This window comes from Arctopsyche grandis, chromosome 3 (genome assembly GCF_051622035.1).
Source record: "Arctopsyche grandis isolate Sample6627 chromosome 3, ASM5162203v2, whole genome shotgun sequence".
NCBI classification, from domain to species: Eukaryota; Metazoa; Arthropoda; class Insecta; order Trichoptera; family Hydropsychidae; genus Arctopsyche; species Arctopsyche grandis.
In genome coordinates this window covers 32,424,277-32,442,442 of record NC_135357.1, presented here as the reverse complement: position 1 = coordinate 32,442,442, position 18,166 = coordinate 32,424,277, and the positions used below count along the sequence as shown (strand labels likewise).

General features: G+C 35.4%; 1 protein-coding gene across 1 annotated transcript; it reads right to left on the bottom strand.

Annotated features, from left to right (window-relative positions):
- Nucleotides 1-15,560: 15,560 nt before the first annotated feature.
- Gclm (Glutamate-cysteine ligase modifier subunit) lies at nucleotides 15,561-17,888 on the bottom strand. The gene is made up of 7 exons (XM_077427175.1): nucleotides 17,716-17,888; nucleotides 17,326-17,422; nucleotides 17,041-17,248; nucleotides 16,866-16,949; nucleotides 16,695-16,796; nucleotides 16,403-16,588; nucleotides 15,561-16,326 (listed from the first exon to the last, which is right to left on the bottom strand). Exons 2-7 carry the CDS (start codon nucleotides 17,416-17,418, stop codon nucleotides 16,184-16,186), a joined length of 816 nt encoding a protein of 271 aa, XP_077283301.1. The 5' UTR covers nucleotides 17,419-17,422; nucleotides 17,716-17,888; the 3' UTR covers nucleotides 15,561-16,183.
- Between the last annotated feature and the right edge of the window lie 278 nt (nucleotides 17,889-18,166).

Sequence of the window (18,166 nt, the reverse complement as noted above, 5' to 3'; positions counted from 1 at the left end):
TAAAAATTTATAAATTGAAAATAATAGTTGATTTTTCCGGGGTTTTCCTCGAACTTGGTTCGCTTTTGCAAACAGATCGCTAGCAAGTAATACAATTAGGGTGCGATTCACTAACTTTTCACGCTTCTGAATGTGTCGCCTACAACTTTCTAATGTTTTCGTTCTGAGCAGTTGGCCAGCGTGAGCACGAGACCGTTGACGGCACACGACAATCATCATCATCATCATTATCATCAATGACAACAGCATCATCGTAATCGCGACACGTATCGATAGATACTTCTCCCCGTATGAAAGTAAAAGCTCTGATACACACATGCCTACTGTATTTTTAAATAGTACTTACTTTTATTTTTAGCATATGAAACCATATATGTATAGTTATAGCCTTCGGAAATATCAGTTAACGCGAACTGACTCATCTTTTGATCTTGGTATACTGTTTAGGAGTGACTTCAAATTATTGACTCATATTTCTGTTATGTGCTGTAGAGCTACCAAAATGCTTGGATTTGTTTTGCGCAATTCTCACTACTTCCAAGATCCAAGTATAATGGTGTTACTTTATTGTACCCTTGTCCGGAGTATATTAGAGTTTGGGTCTGTAATTTGGAGTCCCACTGAAATTAAATTCTCTCTCTTGATAGAAAGAGTTCAAAACGAATTTCTTAGATGCTTTTATATGAAGAAATATAAATGTTACCCCTATTTATTTCCCACTGCCTTTTTATAAGGTATGCTAGGCTTTGCTCACTATTTTCGAGAAGAATTATTTCCATTTCAAAATATTTCTTTGGAGTATTCGGCTCACACGCAAGTCGGCTTAATTGCACTTTCCTATCAAATATCGAACAAGATTAAAATTTGCTCAACTTTGATATACATACTCGATATAAATTCTATCTGTTGATAGAAAGAGTCCAAAAAAAAGTTCTTAGATGACTTTATATGAGGAAATATTACCCTTACTTATTTCCCACTGCCTTTTTACAAGGTATGCTAGGCTTTGACTCACTATCTTCGGGAAGAATTATTACCATTTCCAAATATTTCTTTGGAGTATTAAAGGGAAAAATTGACAACCCTTCGATTTTATTTGAATTTAAATTTTCGGCGCCTGAATGCGGAAGAGCTTTGCGTCGTAATTTTCTTTTCCAACCTATTCCTGCGAAAACGTCTGCTTTCAATAACTCGTCTCTTGTAAAGGCTATCCGGTTCCTTAATGTGATTGATGAGCATTTGGACCTGTTCAATTGTAATGTTGATGAGCTGGTTAGGTTATTAAGATTCAGCACGAGACTATTTGAATGAGATGAATGATTGGAATTTTTATTGTTTTTATTTTGTTATTTTCTTTCTTTTGATTTGTAAAACTAGTGTGACGCTTTGAGGCAACCTGTCATTTTATTGGTATTATTATTATAAATAATAAATAATTAAATATGTATAATAAATCTTTGACGTTCATATTATGTATGTGGATATGTTTCATACAAGTTTGAATGGTACAATCTTGAAAATCCTAGATTAAAATACCAAAATCGACACAATGGTCGCCGCGTTTCGAAATTTCACCATAATTTAATTTGGTAACGGCACCTTTTTTTTATAAAGTCGTCGTGGTGCAAGAAAAGGTTAGCGGATATAATCGCCACGATGTCGAAACACAATAATATCATAAAAAAGACAAGAAAAAAGTGTGAAAATTCGACCCAATTTTTAGCAACGGAAAAGCCGCGACAAAGTGCGTCAAGCTTGCACAAACTAATTCGGAAAACTATGAAGACTCACGCCAAAGTAGAATTGTTTAATATTAAAACATTCTGATTGATTGCTTTTTCTATTTCAAACCCTGATATAAATCCCTTATTGAAAAATATCTCCTACAGCAAATTTTCGAATCTAATATATAATTTGGAAAGAGACTTTGTATATATATATGTATATATGTATGTATGTATATATCCTTCGTTCGTTCGTAGATACGTGACGTCATCGAACAAATGATTCAATTTATATTTTTTTCAATTCATAGGCGCCGATTCGATTTTGGCGCTGATTCGATTAGGCGCTGATTTGCCTAGACGGCAAATGATCAGGGGGGCGCAGAGGGCTTAGCCCTAGACGGCAAAGGTTTCGGGGGGCGCAGGGGGCGTAGCCCTAGACGGAAAATGCTCAGGGAGATGAAGGGGGCGTAGCTTTAGAAGGCAAATGCTCAGGGGGGCGCAGGGGGCGTAGCCTTAGATTGCAAAGGTTCAAGGAGGCGCAGGGGGCGTAGCTCTAGACGGCAAAGATTCAGAGGGACGCAGGGGGCGTAGCCCTAGATGGAAAATGCACAGGGGGGCGTAGAGGGCGTAGAAAGCGTAGCCCTAGACGGCAAAGGTTCAGGGGGGCGCAGGGGGCATAGCCCTAGACGGCAAATGGTCAGGGGGGCGCAGGGGGCGTAGCCCTAGACGGAAAATGCTCAGGGGGGCAACTAGGGCGGAGCCCTAGGGGACGCAGACGTCGGGGGTGTACATATAATTTTTTATAAGAGACTTACTATATAAAATATGTTTGTTTGTGACAGTCAATTTAATAAAAAAAAACAAATGAATATTAAAATAAATTTATATAAAATAAAACTATTCAAATAAATTTAATAAAATGTTTACTATTAGATTAGTCATGTTTAATCAGTTTATTTTACAAATACCGAGCGAAGCCGGGTAATACAGCTAATATGGTATATATGTAATATATACCTACATACATATTATGTATAATAATTTGCGTTTTAACACGTTTTATTATATAAATTGTGTAAATATAGTGCGGGTGATGATATACAAGTAAGGTAGGTGTTATTATGAGATAAATTACCAAAAAAATGCTCTCTATAAAGGAAAATGTTCGGAAATCAATCGCCTTATGATCGGTCAGCCATTTATTTAGTTTGTAACATAAAGGAAAATTCTTGAAAGGTTTCCACTAGCAAATCTTTCAATAGTTTAAATTATTAACAAACAATAGATCAAATGCTGAGCTTTATTGCCTAGAGTTAAATACGAGTAATTTTACGTGGTAAAATCGTAAACTTCGATGAAAATATCCCGGGTAACCATCTTTACGACATTAAAATTGCCCGACAGATTACTTCGTCTTTAAGCTACATAAAAGTTGCATTTATACCGAACTCAAAAGAAGATCAAAATTGTAAGATTGCGTCTTGAAATAGCGGGTGGTAACTGTTGGCAACTCAGTTGGGAAATTTATCACAGCGACAAACTAATTGGTAATAGGTATCGGCGGCTGTTTATCATACATTGAAAATAAGCGGTTGCTATCAAATTTATTTATTTTAAATAGAAGGAAGACCTCAATATGCCTTTCTGGACAATTAATTATAAACAACGCAGCATTTTATTATTACATAAATCACTGTATTTCCAGAAGCTGAAGAACACGAAATAACAATTAATTAATTAAATAATTAATCCATTGAGCCATCTATGGATTTAGATTTTGTACATAACAATACAGAAGATTTGTGACAACAGGAAAGATGATTTTTTGCCAATTTTGAGGAACCGTTTCAACAATGATCAGATAAAATTGGGCAACCCTTCTGTGACATAATGTTTAAAAATACGATAATAATTTAACCTAAATAATTACCCTAAAAAAATTCCCTGTTGGCGAAAAAGGTGAATCAGAGCATGCAGCATAGGTGGCGGATGTTTTATGGACTTCCAAGAGCATTAATCTAATATATAATTTTGAAAGAGACTCTGTAAGGTTTGGGTGGTAGAATCCGTGACGTTATCGAAAAAAAATAATTTTCTATGACGACGATATCGATTCCTTTTTGAGTTCCGGATCCGGATTCGTGTTTCAGTGCTGGATCCCTATTCCTTTTTCAGTTCCTGATCCCTATTCCTTTTTCAGTTCCGGAACCGGATTCCTTTTTCATATCCTGTTTCGGATTTTTTATTCAGTTCCTGATCCCTATTCCTTTTTCAGTTCCGGAACCGGATTCTTTTTTCATATCCTGTTCCGGATTTTTTATTCTGTTTCAGTTCCGGGTTCCTTTTTCAGTTCCGGATCCGGATGCAGAACTGAAACAGGAATTCCTGTTTCATTGTTTCAGTTCTGGATCCCAATTCCTTTATCAGTTCCGGACCCGGATTAATTTTTTTAGTTTCCCGATTTCTGCTTCAATTTCTATTTTCGACTCCTGTTTTAGTTCTGGTTTCCGATTCCTACTTCAATTCCGATTCCCAAATTTTGGTCAGTTCCGATTCCCAAAACTCTATTTCTGTTTCAGTTCCGAATCCGATTAATTATTATTATACGTATTGTAACTTTATTTTAAATCGTGTATATAGGTTTCCTATTATGCTGTACATTAACATTAGAATAATATAATACTATGATTACTAACAAAATAAATTAAAATTGTAAAATAGAAAATGATCAGTAGATCAGTAGCTATTAAAAAAGATATAAGAAAGATTGTGAACATAATTTAGTAATAATAAAAAGCATTTAAAAATCAAAATCAATTTGTTTCCGAAACAACCCGTTGAAATTTCAACGAGCACTACACTAGTTAGCAATAAACTAAACGCTTTAATATGTATTATGAATTAACCAAAGTTGGGTAAGTTGGTAGAGACTACGCCACTGCAAAAAAGCTGCATTTAAACCAAACTTCAAAAGCAGAAGTTCAAAGATAAAAGATTTCAAATTATTCCTTCTCCGATATATGTATGTAAATCCATCTTTATATCTATATAAATTTGTACTAAAAAAATAACACGAAAATTTCTTCAGACACCAGCTTTATTTAACTCGATACAATTTCTACGGTAATAATAATTATAGCTTAATTTCCACGTAACAACACCAACTTTTTTTATATAGATTTTATACCTTTTTTGCACTGACGCTCTCCGCCAGTGCAATTATAATTACAGCATTTAATTGAGATTTATATCACGGGCATCCAGTTGTGCGAGTTCGTTCGCCATAAATCTGCTCGCTCTAGCTGTTCGTCATTACGGTTAGTTAATGAATTCGAAATGAGGTGCGATGAAGCCGTGAGAACCGGAAGTATGTATTGCTCGGCAAGCAACGTTGCAACGCACCCCACTCTCCCCTATGTATGTATGTATGAATCCCCTCGTCCAAAGTCAAGGACGAAGAATTTAATCACGGGAACCGAAGCATTGTCTTATTGCACTGTACAGTTATCTGCGTGTCATTAAACGCATACATATGTATGAGAGGTCATCATAATCAACACCTTATATAACATGATCCTTGTTTGTAGGGTGCATCCTTTGCACTATGGAAAAGCACTTTACTTTGTAAATAGAGCCAAACCGCCCCGATTTCTGGAAAAAGCACGGTCTCTATCCGCGCTCTACTATTTAGCCGGTTACCCAAAACTACTATGATAATGGTATTTTTATTTCGTTTATATTTCTAGTTTATTAAAATCAAGATATGAGATAATCAATGAAATGAAACTGCTCTTGTATGCCATTTTATATTTTCCAATAGTATTTTTGCGTAGGGGTGGGTAGAGGATCCAAATAAACTTATAGGCTTTGCAATGAGGAAAATTGCTATAGGTCCAAACTGTAACCATGAGGAGTAAACTTTTCATTGGTAGTGTTGCGTAGGGGTGGGTGGAGGATCCAAATAAAATCCCAAAGTCGCTTCACAGCATTTATTGGGTGATTAAGGAGATCCACGCACTGCCAGTGCTCCGTCCAGAATGCCTTCATATGGCCTAAGTACCTGCTTTTAAAGGGCAGATCGCTCACTGCATCTTCCTCGACGCGTTTGTTTATCTATTGTTATAGTCACGTACTAGATATGCAGTGCCAAGGTCTCAACATGCAGTCCCACGCTTTCGCGTTGTAAGTTATGAGAACTCTAGTGGGAAGTAGCAGGGTGCTGTTACCGACCACTAAGTCCATTCGGGGGGTCTCCATTGTTAGCCGATAGCACTTAAGCATGGAGATAATCCTCGAATACCAATTATGAAGGCGGCTCCTTTTAACATATGCTACATTATTGTTAAAGCGTTACATTTACTATATTATTGGTAGAATTTAATTATGGAACGGAGAATTTAAATGAGATACGTATAACTGTTTTGCTTCACTATTTAACTTTGTTCTGCTGCTAATGTGTTGACTGCTACTCTTGGAGTCTCGATTGTATCGACTACCATTCTCGGAGTCTTGATGGTGATGACTAAAGGCCGGACCCTGAGGGGGCCGTTTATTGTTCAAATGTTGTAAATGCATTGTTAAAGGTTTGCCAAACCTTTTTTACAAAGCATTTACAACATGTGAACAATGAACAGCGCGCTCTAGGTCCGCTCTTTAGTGATGACTACCACTCTCGGAGTCTTGGTGGTGATGACTGTCACTCTCGGAGTCGATGGTGATGACTAACTGTCACTTGCGGAGTCGATGGTGATTACTGACTTAAATTCCAACAGTAATGAGTTTATTTATTTTTTACATATGTATATACCAGGAAGGCCTTACAGGTAAACCCCAATGCGCCTTCCTGGCCAATTACAAACAATACATCATTTTATTACACAAGTCGTTGAATTACGAGACACTGAAAACTCGCAAATTAACGAGACATCTATGAATTGTACACAAACTTATTTATTGTACATTAATCATACTCAAATAGTGATGACATAGTAGGTAGGAAGGTTTTTCGGCCAATTTTAATCAGGAACCGTTTCAACAATGAAATCAGAATAAAAATTGGCAAACTCTGATAGGAAACGATCGACCTGGAATCACAAATATCCAATAATTTAATTAAGAACAATTAAAAATGCTTCACGCCACAGTGTGGTGCATGATATTTCAGCGGTCACAACCATAGATGTATAATACATAGATCCGCCCTCACGGTTTATACTGGTCTCCCTTTTGGCGCATGCAAAATACATGGCGCATGCACACTTTTCTCTCAGTAGGTTAGTAGCTTCTATGTAGGAAAGGTCGATTGCGGAGATCTTGTCGATAGATATGCGGAGATCTTTTCATCTTTTCGTCACTAACTGAGGGGTGCGGGGGGTTTAACTAGCGGGGGAAAGTGAAAAAAACGCCGACCGCTGCGTCGTAGGGAAAAAAACCTTTTTTTCTCCAACTTCCCCCCGCTAGTTAAACCCCCCGCACCCCTCAGTTAGTGGCGACAAGATCTCCAACGAAATTTGTATGTAATGCCATATCTAGTCTATTCTAGATCTATGGTCACAACACCAGTGAATACATACAGTTGAGAACCGAAAATAAAATGTATTTAATAAGTTTCAGTCGGTAAGCTATGAATGTTTTTATTTTGTGCAGTTATCTTACACAAAAACGGTTCAAATTTCGAGTTTCTCAATTGGGGCAGGGTCCCCAACAGAGCGGCGATTGTTTTAAAATGAGCAGGGGTGGGGGCAAATCCCCCATTAAAATCACATAAATTACAGTTAGCGCGCGCTGCGTGAGAATCTGCGGCGATTGTTCGCCATATTTTGATTTTAATTTGACCGAAAAGCGCGCCATCGGAGAACGGTCGATTGCTCGAGGTCACTACACCCATGTCATGTCGGCGCGGGTCGAAACGCGATCAAACACGACCAATGCACACCGGTTAAATTTAATCTCGAGTGTATTATATTCCATTCAACGGGATTTCAGTTGTTTTTGTGGAAGACGAGTGTCTTATGGTGCGTACGCACCAAGCCAACGAACGGCCCACAGGCCAACTTTTAAAACCAGTAGCGTACAAAATATCGAAATAAAAATTAAATTTAAAAATTGAAATTAAATATCAAAATTAAAACTATTATTATTATATTAAAATTAAATTCAAGTATCAAAATAAAATTATAATCCAAATATTAAAATTAAAATTAAATATTGAAGTTAAAACAGAACATGCACAATTTAAATAAATTTTCGAGATTAACCTAAAATTAGATCATCAACAATCACATACAGGTAATCCTCGACTTTTGTTTGTCGAAGATGTTTTGACTTACGAAGATACGCACTAAGACCGAAAAAAAATCAAAGAATTATTATTTTTACCTCCCCGTAATGCGCAGTTACTGAGAATATATCATGTATTAGTATAGGTGATCCAACGATTTTTGCTAACCCGGGGTGTTGTCGGTCACATCAAACGGATTTTTTTATTCTTCAATTGTTTCTCTCGTCGAAATAAATCAAGTAATTAAATCATTTCAGAGGTAAAATTTATCGGATAATGTGTGATTATTAATTTTATTTCGACGAAAGAAAAAAAACCCTTTGACAAATCACCGACATACGACACCGCGTTTTTTTATGAATTGTTTTTTTTTTATCGATCATCCAAGTGGAAATACAGTAACATCTTCGTGACGACTTTAACAATATTTTTTTTCGCTCGTACGCAGAGAAATTATAATATTTCTCTGGTTTTAAATGCGGTATCGTCGTAATTCAAAACATTGTTGTAATTCAAAACATCAACGATGATCTAATTTTAGCTCAATCTCGCTCTTTAGCTTGATTTTGATATTTAATTTCAATTTTAAAATTTAATTTTTATTTCGATATTTTGTACGCTACTGCTGGTTAAAAGGTTGGCCCAAAATCGTCGTTGGTTTAGTCCGTAAGCACCATTATTAGCATGTTAATAAATTTTTATAAACTGGTTGGTGTAATTTTGGACTATTTTTAATCCAATAGCATCATTGAAGTATCGATTTGTGATCCTAAAAGACTGTTAGATGTTATCATCATCTTACAATCAAAAGTTTTACCTAAGGTGTTCGATTTCAAATGTTACTGATTACTAAAGGGCGGATAGGAAGCGTGCTTTTTCCAGGAATCGGGGCGTTTTGGGTATATTTACAAAGCTAGAGTGCAAAAAAAAGGTTCTTCATAAAATTGAACAAAGCACAGCAACAATTTATAATGAACGGCACGCTTCCGGTCCGATCTCTACTGATTACTAAAGGGTGGCTATAGTCGATCCAATGTTGAGCATACTGTCGCATTCGTGCAACGTGTTGTAACATTGTAAGGACGTAAAATAATTTCTTTATTTTTTTTAATTAACTACATACATAGATATACATAATATTATTACACTATAATTCAGTGCAAGGTCTTTAACAATATTACTGTAAGTTTTGCTGGCCATAATATGACGTTGACAATTACTGTTATCGTTTAAAAAATATAAATTTCCATTAATATAAAATATATACGTATTCCAAAAATAAATTAATAATATCAACAACTTTCGTATTTCATATTAAAATTTTATTAATGTAAATATTTCAAAATATGAAACACGAATTTTGAGTTCGTAAAACGGAACCGCAAACTCAATAAAATATAGAGTGAAAAAAGAAAAAGTTATAGGCGTTTAAACAATTAAAATCTGACATAGCGAGAGGGTGGCGAAAATAGAAAAAACGATTGGAATAGTGTGGAATAATGTAAATACCTACTATGTCACCACTATATGATTATATGTATATGTTACAGTGAAAGCATATTTCAAGTGAAAATATATTTACACAAATTCAAGTAGTGAAAATGTATCAAACAATGAATTTAAAACGTTTAAATGTATAAATTTAACCCTAACTACCCAATCTCAAATGAATAGGGCCAACCCTTACTTAACTTAACCTATCCTAACCCTTAAATAATGCCAACCCTAACAATATAATCTTAAATTAATAAAATCAATCCTGAAAATGTAACTGGTTATGATTTCATTGAAACGTCAGTGAAAATATGTATATTTTCACTTGAAATATAATTTCAATAAAATACACAATAAAAAATTATGTTCAAATTCATAGATATCTCGTTAATTTGCGAGTTATTCAGTGTCTCGTAATTCAGCGACTTGTGTAATAAAAATGCTGCATTGTTTGTAATTGACCAGGAAGGCGCATTGGGGTTTACCTGTTAGGCCTTCCTGGTATATTTGGTATGGTAGCCAGCAGCATAGCTTGATCGCAAAGCTTCTGCTTAACACCGAGAGGCCCCGGGTTCGATTCTATGAACTGACCTCGATTGAAAAGAATTTTTCATCTGTAGTGCTGCTGGTCAGACTTGGATATTTGTGACTCCAGGTATATCGTTTCCTATCAGAGTTTGCCAATTTTTCTGATTTCATTGTTGAAACGGTTCCCGATTAAAATTGGCTAAAAAGCCTTCCTACCTACTATGTAACCACTATTTTGAGTATGATTAATTGATTACTGTACAATACAAATGTATGTACAATTCATAGATGTCTCGTTAATTTGTTTTTCAGTGTCTCCATAATTCAACGACTTGTAATAAAAAATGCTGCATTGTTTGTAATTGGCCAGGAATGCGCATTGGTGTTTAACTGTAAGGCCATCCTGGTATATACATAAGTAAAAAAAATAAATTTGTATATCTGCATGAAAGAAGTGGGTCTACGTGACGAGACAGAATGTTAAATGACAGAAAATGCAAATATCGGAAGGCAAAGATCACATGCTTTTCCTCCCGTATTCTGCGCGCGCACATTAATACGGGAGGAAAAGCCTGTTCCACTTGTTCCTGTTGTATCCTGCTCGCGCAAATTAAGTCAGTATGTATGTACCGTTTACCATGCACCAATTTTTTTTTGATCTTTCGACTTAAGACCTTTCAACTTTCGATCTTTGCCGTCCGATATTTGCGTTTTCTGTAATTTAGCATTCTGTCTCGTCACGGAGACCGGAAAAAAGTATGTATGTAGAAATAAAAAATAAAATAAATATATTAATTACCTTTAAGAAAATTTTGATACTTGTCAACAAATCTTGCTCGAATATTCTCCTAAAGATAAGTACATAGGTATCAAGAAACAACTAGTAGCACATACATACATACATACATATACCCATTCCGCGGCAGTAAAACTCATGTCACGGATAAGCAACTACCCTAAAAACGCACTTAAAACAAGCACTCAATCCCTTCAACACCGGTAAAAGCTTCAAAGTTCAACACCCCAACCTGAAACATATTTTTTATCAACACACTTCCCCCATTCTTAACGCCTCAATAGCCAACGCCACAGCTCACACACGCATACTGAAATTCAAAATTGAACACCATGTAGAAGATATGCACTGCAGCCATGAGTGAAATCGAGCGGTTCGACCTCTCGCGTGTATCTGCCGTGGGAATCTCGAGCAATTCATCAAACGAACGGCGCGTTATTTTGCCGCGTTAATTCGACGGTCAGAGATCATTATCCGTCACGTGGATGAAGTCATTGTCTTCGGATTTCGACGGTGGACTTTCACGGTCCCACACTAATTTTTAACGGGCGAAACCTCGACGGCAGGTGAAAGTCCACACGACCCAAATCTGGCGAACACCCATCCTGGGGGGCACCCATCGCGGACTCTGATGCTGCTGCTGCTGCTGCTGCTGCTTTGTTTGTTACATAGATGGGTGGATGGTCGTTTTGTTTTGTGTCGAAGTTATGACCCTGCAGGTTCAAGGCGCGGCCTACCGGAAGTGGAGGTGCGCACAGGTGCGGTGTGCGACCACAGGTGACAACGTTGACGAGGGGTGACCCATCTCCGGACACTCAGGTCTCTTCAATTCGTCTCTTCAATAATTTATTTATTTATTTAAAGTTTGTAGCATTACAGGAATTCCTAATGCGCCACAATGGTCAAAAATATAAGATAAAAGAAAAGAAACAAAATAATAACTAAAGAAATTAGACATAACAAAAACAAAATATATATATATACATATAACACAAACAACTAATAATAATAATAATTACAAATTATAAAAAAACAACAAAGAAGGGAATGACTTATAAAAGAAAAAAGAGAAAGAAAAATAAATATAAACATTTGTATATATGTTACACCGAATCCGTGAAATTGTCTATTAGAAGTGGCAAACGAGTTATTTAACATTTTAACTTAACAGCCCTACAAATTTTACTACATATAAAATATGCATTAATTTATATATAAGTTATATGAGATGATCGAAACATATGTATGTAGTCATATTATACATAATAATATGTAAATTAAACATCCTCATTCAGACTTTCATAAACGGAATCCAAGTTCCACAAGCTTTGTCAGCTAAATATTTAGGACTGCATCTTGACTCAAGGCTTACGTGGAGGCATCACATTAAAAAAAATATATAACAGATTCGAATTAAACAAAGAGAAATGCATTGGCTAATAGGAAGACACTCCAAATTAGACCTACAATGCAAAAAACTGATATACCAGGCAATCGTGAAGCCAATATGGACATATGGCATACAACTGTGGGGATGCAGTAAGCCATCCAATATCGAAAAAATGCAAAGATGTCAAAACCAGTTTTTGAGGATTATCACCGATGCATATCGCTTCGTCACAAATGAAGAGATCCACAAGGACCTTAAAATCAAAAAAGTAAAAGAAGTCATCCGAGAATGCGCCGGGAGGCACGAGTTGAGACTGCACCGTCACCCTAACATAGAAGCGTGGCAGCTATTGGACACAACTCACCAGCAGAGGCGTTTAAAGCGAAAAAAGCCTCACGAATTGGTGTTCTGAATGTGAGAGATTCAGAAGCCCAATTCACAATTTTGGGGACGGAGTGATGATTCCGTAGTGCCCGTACATGATCTGAAGAGCAACGATATCGCTGGTGATGATTTATCGGGAATCGATAAGATGGCACCAAAACTCAGCTGTCACTTTGACACTTGTCCACGCTGTCCAGTTCTGAAACAAACACCAGAGCGCTGCTGTCTATTTGCCGACTCCACGCTTTAAGCAGACAAATTCATGCCGAATACACGCATTCGCCAAAGAATTTGCCGAATCCGTGAACTGGGCAACGTGCTTGCATTTTTCACGCATTCTCTTGCCGAATGCGTGTAATAGACAATTTCACGGATTCGGTGTAACATATACACAGACAAAAATACATTTATACATTATCATAAAAAACAATAGTAATTATGGTAAAAGTCTGAATTCTCGACAGGGCGGACCCTCTAGGCTCGGGAGCGAGGCTCGGTCGACCCACTCCTTCCTGTGATTGGTTACTCTTTGCGATGTCAATAGTATTGCCGTGCCCTGAATTAACTCGACTTTTACCTGATGAAATACTCCGACATATACTGCCTGGTTCGCATATAATTTCGGACAGTTGGGCAGCGTACGGAAATATTCTGTCTATAGTAATATGTCTGGCTACAGTATCATATTGGGGTGACCTGTAAAGACACTGTGGTATACTTGTATATTAAATAAATAAATAAATAAAATAAATAAATATCGGTTCAGTTCCGGTTTTCGGTTCTCTTGAATTTAAATATTAACAAGTTAATGTAAATACATACACTCACACCGTCTATACCTCTCTTTATACGGCTTTTCGCTATAACTTATTGTGATCATAATGTACAGAATTAAAATGTCAAAGGAGAATATTTCCCAGCGTGTGCAGCTTGCCACAGGTGCATTGCGAAATAGAGGGCGGATTCTAATGTATCGTAGCTAAAATGCAGACAAAATAAATTTATTTTTGTTCATACTTAATTGACTTTCCAACTTTCCATCGGCCCCTGCTTTTAGGAACAAAAGTGCGACAACAGTTTAGAAAGAATCTAGTAGTTTGTTTTGTTCCAGAAGTTAATTAATATTTAACTGAGATTTCAGATGAATTGGCTATCGATTTTGAAAAATCTCATTTTGGCTAGTTTATAAAAGTCACGTGATTAGCCTCTATAAAGTAAACAAATGCTACCAGCCTATTTATATACATAAAATAAATATACAGTTCAAACTAAGTAGACTTACGAAGCATTAATAGAATAAATTACTACCGCCATCTATGTATAAAATTAATGACTACCAAACGATATTTTATCTCTATCGCAATGGCGGAGGATCTACATATTTACTTACATTGATGACCAAAATGAGCAATATGGCAAAGTATGGAAACGATCGGATAAGAGGCAAACTTTTTCCTGAATTGTAATCGTAAGTGAAACGTAAAGGAGGTATGTAAAAATGATAAAAAGGAAGAAAATTAAAATATCCGAAAGAACTAAAAAAAAAAACGATCGGATAAGAGGTAAGAGATACAAAAAAGTCCTCTTAATTGAAACGTAAAGAAAAAAAGTAGACTTACGAAGCATTAATAGAATAAAAAAAAAGTTATTAAATCTATGCATACTATTCATACTTGACCTGTTGTCCAATTGTATGTTGAGAAATATTTTAATTAATTTAAGGGGCTGATTTCTACAAATTAATGAATCTTCTAATAAAAAAATCAACAATGAAAAAAAAAAGAAACAAAAGAACAAATTTTCTTATAAATTCAAACAAAAACGCTTTCAGTAATGCTATAAGATTTCTGTTCAGCAAATATTTCACGAACAATATAATTACAAAACGCTTAAAAGATTTTATAATACAATAGTATTTCTACCCGGCTTCGCTCGGTATTTGTAATATAGCCAGCAGCATAGCTCGGACGTTAAGCTTCTGCTTACCGTCAAGAAGGTGCCGGGTTCTATCCCTGAATGAAAATGAATTTTTCAGAGTATGCTGTTGGTCAGACCTGGATTTGTGACTCCAGGTTGATCGTTTCCTATCAGAGTTTGCCAATTTTCTCTGATTTCATTGTTGAAACGGTTCCCGGAAAAAAAAATTGGCTAAAAATCCTTCCTACCTACTATGTCACCACTATTTGAAAAATTTGATTGATGTACAATAAAAATTTATGTACAATTCATAGATGTCTCGTTAATTTGCGAGTTTTTTCAGTGTCTCGCAATTCAACGACTTATAATAAAAATGCTGTATTTGTATTTGTAATTGGCCAGGAAGGCGCATTGGGATTTACCTGTTAGGCCTTCCTGGTATATATGTAAAATAAAAATAAAAATAAAATAAAATAAAAATAAACAGCTTAAACAATCTAATAGTAAACATTCATTTGTTTTTTTATTAAATTTATTTGAATCGACAAAGAAATAATATTCAAGCATTCATAGAAAGTTTGATTTATTTTTGAAACTCCTAACCAAACCTTACAAAGTCTCTTTCGAAATTATATATCAGATTATAAACTTCGTGAATACAATTTAAAGGGTTTATTTTCTGCGACCCTTCAGTTTTGAGGCTCTGCATCGACTCGCACAACGAATTAGCGTAATCTTTGAAGCGAAACGCGAGGAAATTAAAACGGAGCAACGGTGGGCAGTCGAGTTTGACACCAGTCGGTCACCATTGTCTCCGCGGACCTCGAGGAATGGCCGAAATTAAAAGTAAAATAAAACGGGCGCCGGAACAGTCGTGCCGTCTCCGATTCGTCGCACACCTTTCACGGAGTATTACACGACGACATAGGATGTAATTAAAATATCCCTCATCACTTACTATGCAAGCGAGCAACATCCTCAAAACGATGACAACAAAATCAATTTCAATCAGAATCAAATACAAAAAAAAAAATCGATATATTTCAGAATTTAATGCGTCATTTGTATAAAATGAAAAAAAATACATAATTGCATACTTATAAATGTTTCAAATCAAATTTTATATTTTGAGATTGTAACCAGTGTGTTCAATGTATAAAAATAAAATACAACATCGGCAATTTTTGACCTTATTTTTATAATAAATTAGGTAACTTCATATTAATTAATAATAATGAATAAATCACATAAAGGCACCATTCATTTACATATAAATAATATATAAATCCTAATTTTAATTTAATAAAAATACAACATGAAGCAGGAATTAAATGTATTGATAACTTCTATGTATTATACAAAGCAAAGACTCGTACAAGTACAATATTGGTCTTGAAGCCTCACTAGTTTAATTTGCAACGACTTTCATTATTCATTCATCTACAATTTAAACTCATCCACGGAATAATACAAAAATAAAAGACAAATATTTTATTTCGTTAAAATAAAACCCCTAAAATTTATCTAAAAACATATATCACTGTAAAGTACATCACTTAAAAATCGTTGATTTAACATTGGATTTTTTTCATTCGTTATATTTAGATATAGATTTATTAAATATAATAATACATGTACATATATATTATGTAATAACATTGAACGATTCATTGCAACGTCGCACTGAGCATATACCCTTTGAGGGCGAGCACTCCTCGGCATTTGATATGAACTTGATATCGCAAACACCACTGAATGGCTTTCACCCCATTTGAGACGACAGTATCCAAAGCTTCCTTGGATATAATTTCTAAAATCAAAACAAACATTAGCATATGACAAACGGAAGACAGTATATGTATGTATGTGCGGAGACGAGCCGTCACCTTGCGGATCACTGTGCGTTAATAATTGCACATCGTGATCTTTGCAGAAGGCTTGAAGACCAGGAGGTACTACACAGCAGGATGCCAGGTTGATCTGGACGATGGAAGGTCGAATCTCACACTCGGCATACAATCTTTTGAAGCAAGACTCTTCAATGTCTGATACGCCTACTTGTAGTATACGTTCTGTAATTATTACAAGCCGAAGTAAACAAATCGTATAGATTAGATAGCAGACTCTTATGCAAGCGTGATAAGTTGCTAGCACGTCGTACATCCATAATGTTTTTACCTTTTTTAACATAACTTTCAAGTACTCTCCATAGTTGAAGTAAGCCAGGGAGGATTCTATCGCACTTTGAAGAGTCCGCATCGGAACTGTCCGAGCCTTCTTCTGAAATGTTCATCAGGTGTTAATCATCGGACAAATCTATGAAGGAATAATATATAATTTTCATATTACCTTTGCCGTTTGGTATGGCAATGCTCAACGGACTATAAGCTACGATCACATTATCGATTGTGTTGATTCCGAGTGTTTTGAATACTGAAACGATAAATCATTATAAATTTATTAAACGAGCTGTACGTAAGCGTGACTCAGTTATTTATAATTGCAAGTCATATTGATTTTTAACCATTTTCTAAACATTCTTCTAAAGATTCGGCGCTGTGATCCTGTACGAATATCTTAACGCCGATTTTCAAGTTTTTACGGTCTTCTTCGGCGAGTTTAGTTTGAGAATCGTCGTTCAGTCTGGATATTTTTAATGATTCTGCTTTTTCATCGACCGTTTTGACGCTTTTCTTCCATTCGTCCAAAGTGATCTGTAGACTTTCGGTTAGCTGAAAAATTATGTCATTCAAATTATAGCAGATACATAAATTGGAACGTTACAAATTGTAAAATAACAATAGTAAACCTCTTCAGTAACATTTTGGCCGACTTTCTTGTTGATATCGATGATGTTTAAGACATTGCCGGTATTAATGACGATCTTCTTTTGAGAAAACATGTTTCTGAAAAAATTAAAAAGCATTTTATCATCAAATTTTAAATATACAACATAATCTTACATATATTCATATAAAAAATACATAGGTAGTTCATACATATGTATACATATTTGAATGGATAAATAATTATCTCAAGGACTTCTTTTATTTACATATAATAATCGTTCATTTAAGTAATTGAAATAACAGATAATGACAGTCAAAAGTATTTATGAATACAAGTTATAGCCATGAGTGCGATTGCGTCAGTATGACGCGATAAATTTGAGGTAATAATGGTTAGGTTAGAGACGAACCTTCTACACGTGGATTCTACCTGGTGAAGAGTGAGTTCAGTTGGATATTTTGCTAATCACAAATTTGCAAATACTGAAATTGCTGAAACTGTCAAAATATAAATAAAAAAAAAAACAATTCAGGCATAAATAATCGCAATCACAACCACCGGCTTCACGGCTGATTGCCAACTGACGCTCGAACATGCGACAGTCCCGCTCTGTGTTTGGCCAAAACAGTTGATATTCGCACCACGCATTGGATTTTGGCGTTTCTTCATAAATAAATTAATCGCTCATATTTCACACTCACTCGCATTTTTCGTTCAACCCCAATGTATTAAATTTAAATTTCATCTTCAATAAATGATTGTACCAGAAAAAAACTCTCATTTGGGACTTGACCTCGCATCATAAAATATGTGTTTCTTATTTATAATAAAAATAAATACGATAACATTCTAATTAGAAG

Excerpts from the sequence above, each read along its gene's own strand:
- Gclm (XM_077427175.1), bottom strand. The coding sequence starts at position 17,418 with ATGTTTTCTCAAAAGAAGATCGTCATTAATACCGGCAATGTCTTAAAC. Across the intron at positions 17,249-17,325 it reads GCCAAAATGTTACTGAAGAG|CTAACCGAAAGTCTACAGAT; the intron begins GTTTACTATTGT and ends ATAATTTTTCAG. Across the intron at positions 16,589-16,694 it reads TGAAAGTTATGTTAAAAAAG|AACGTATACTACAAGTAGGC; the intron begins GTAAAAACATTA and ends TAATAATTACAG.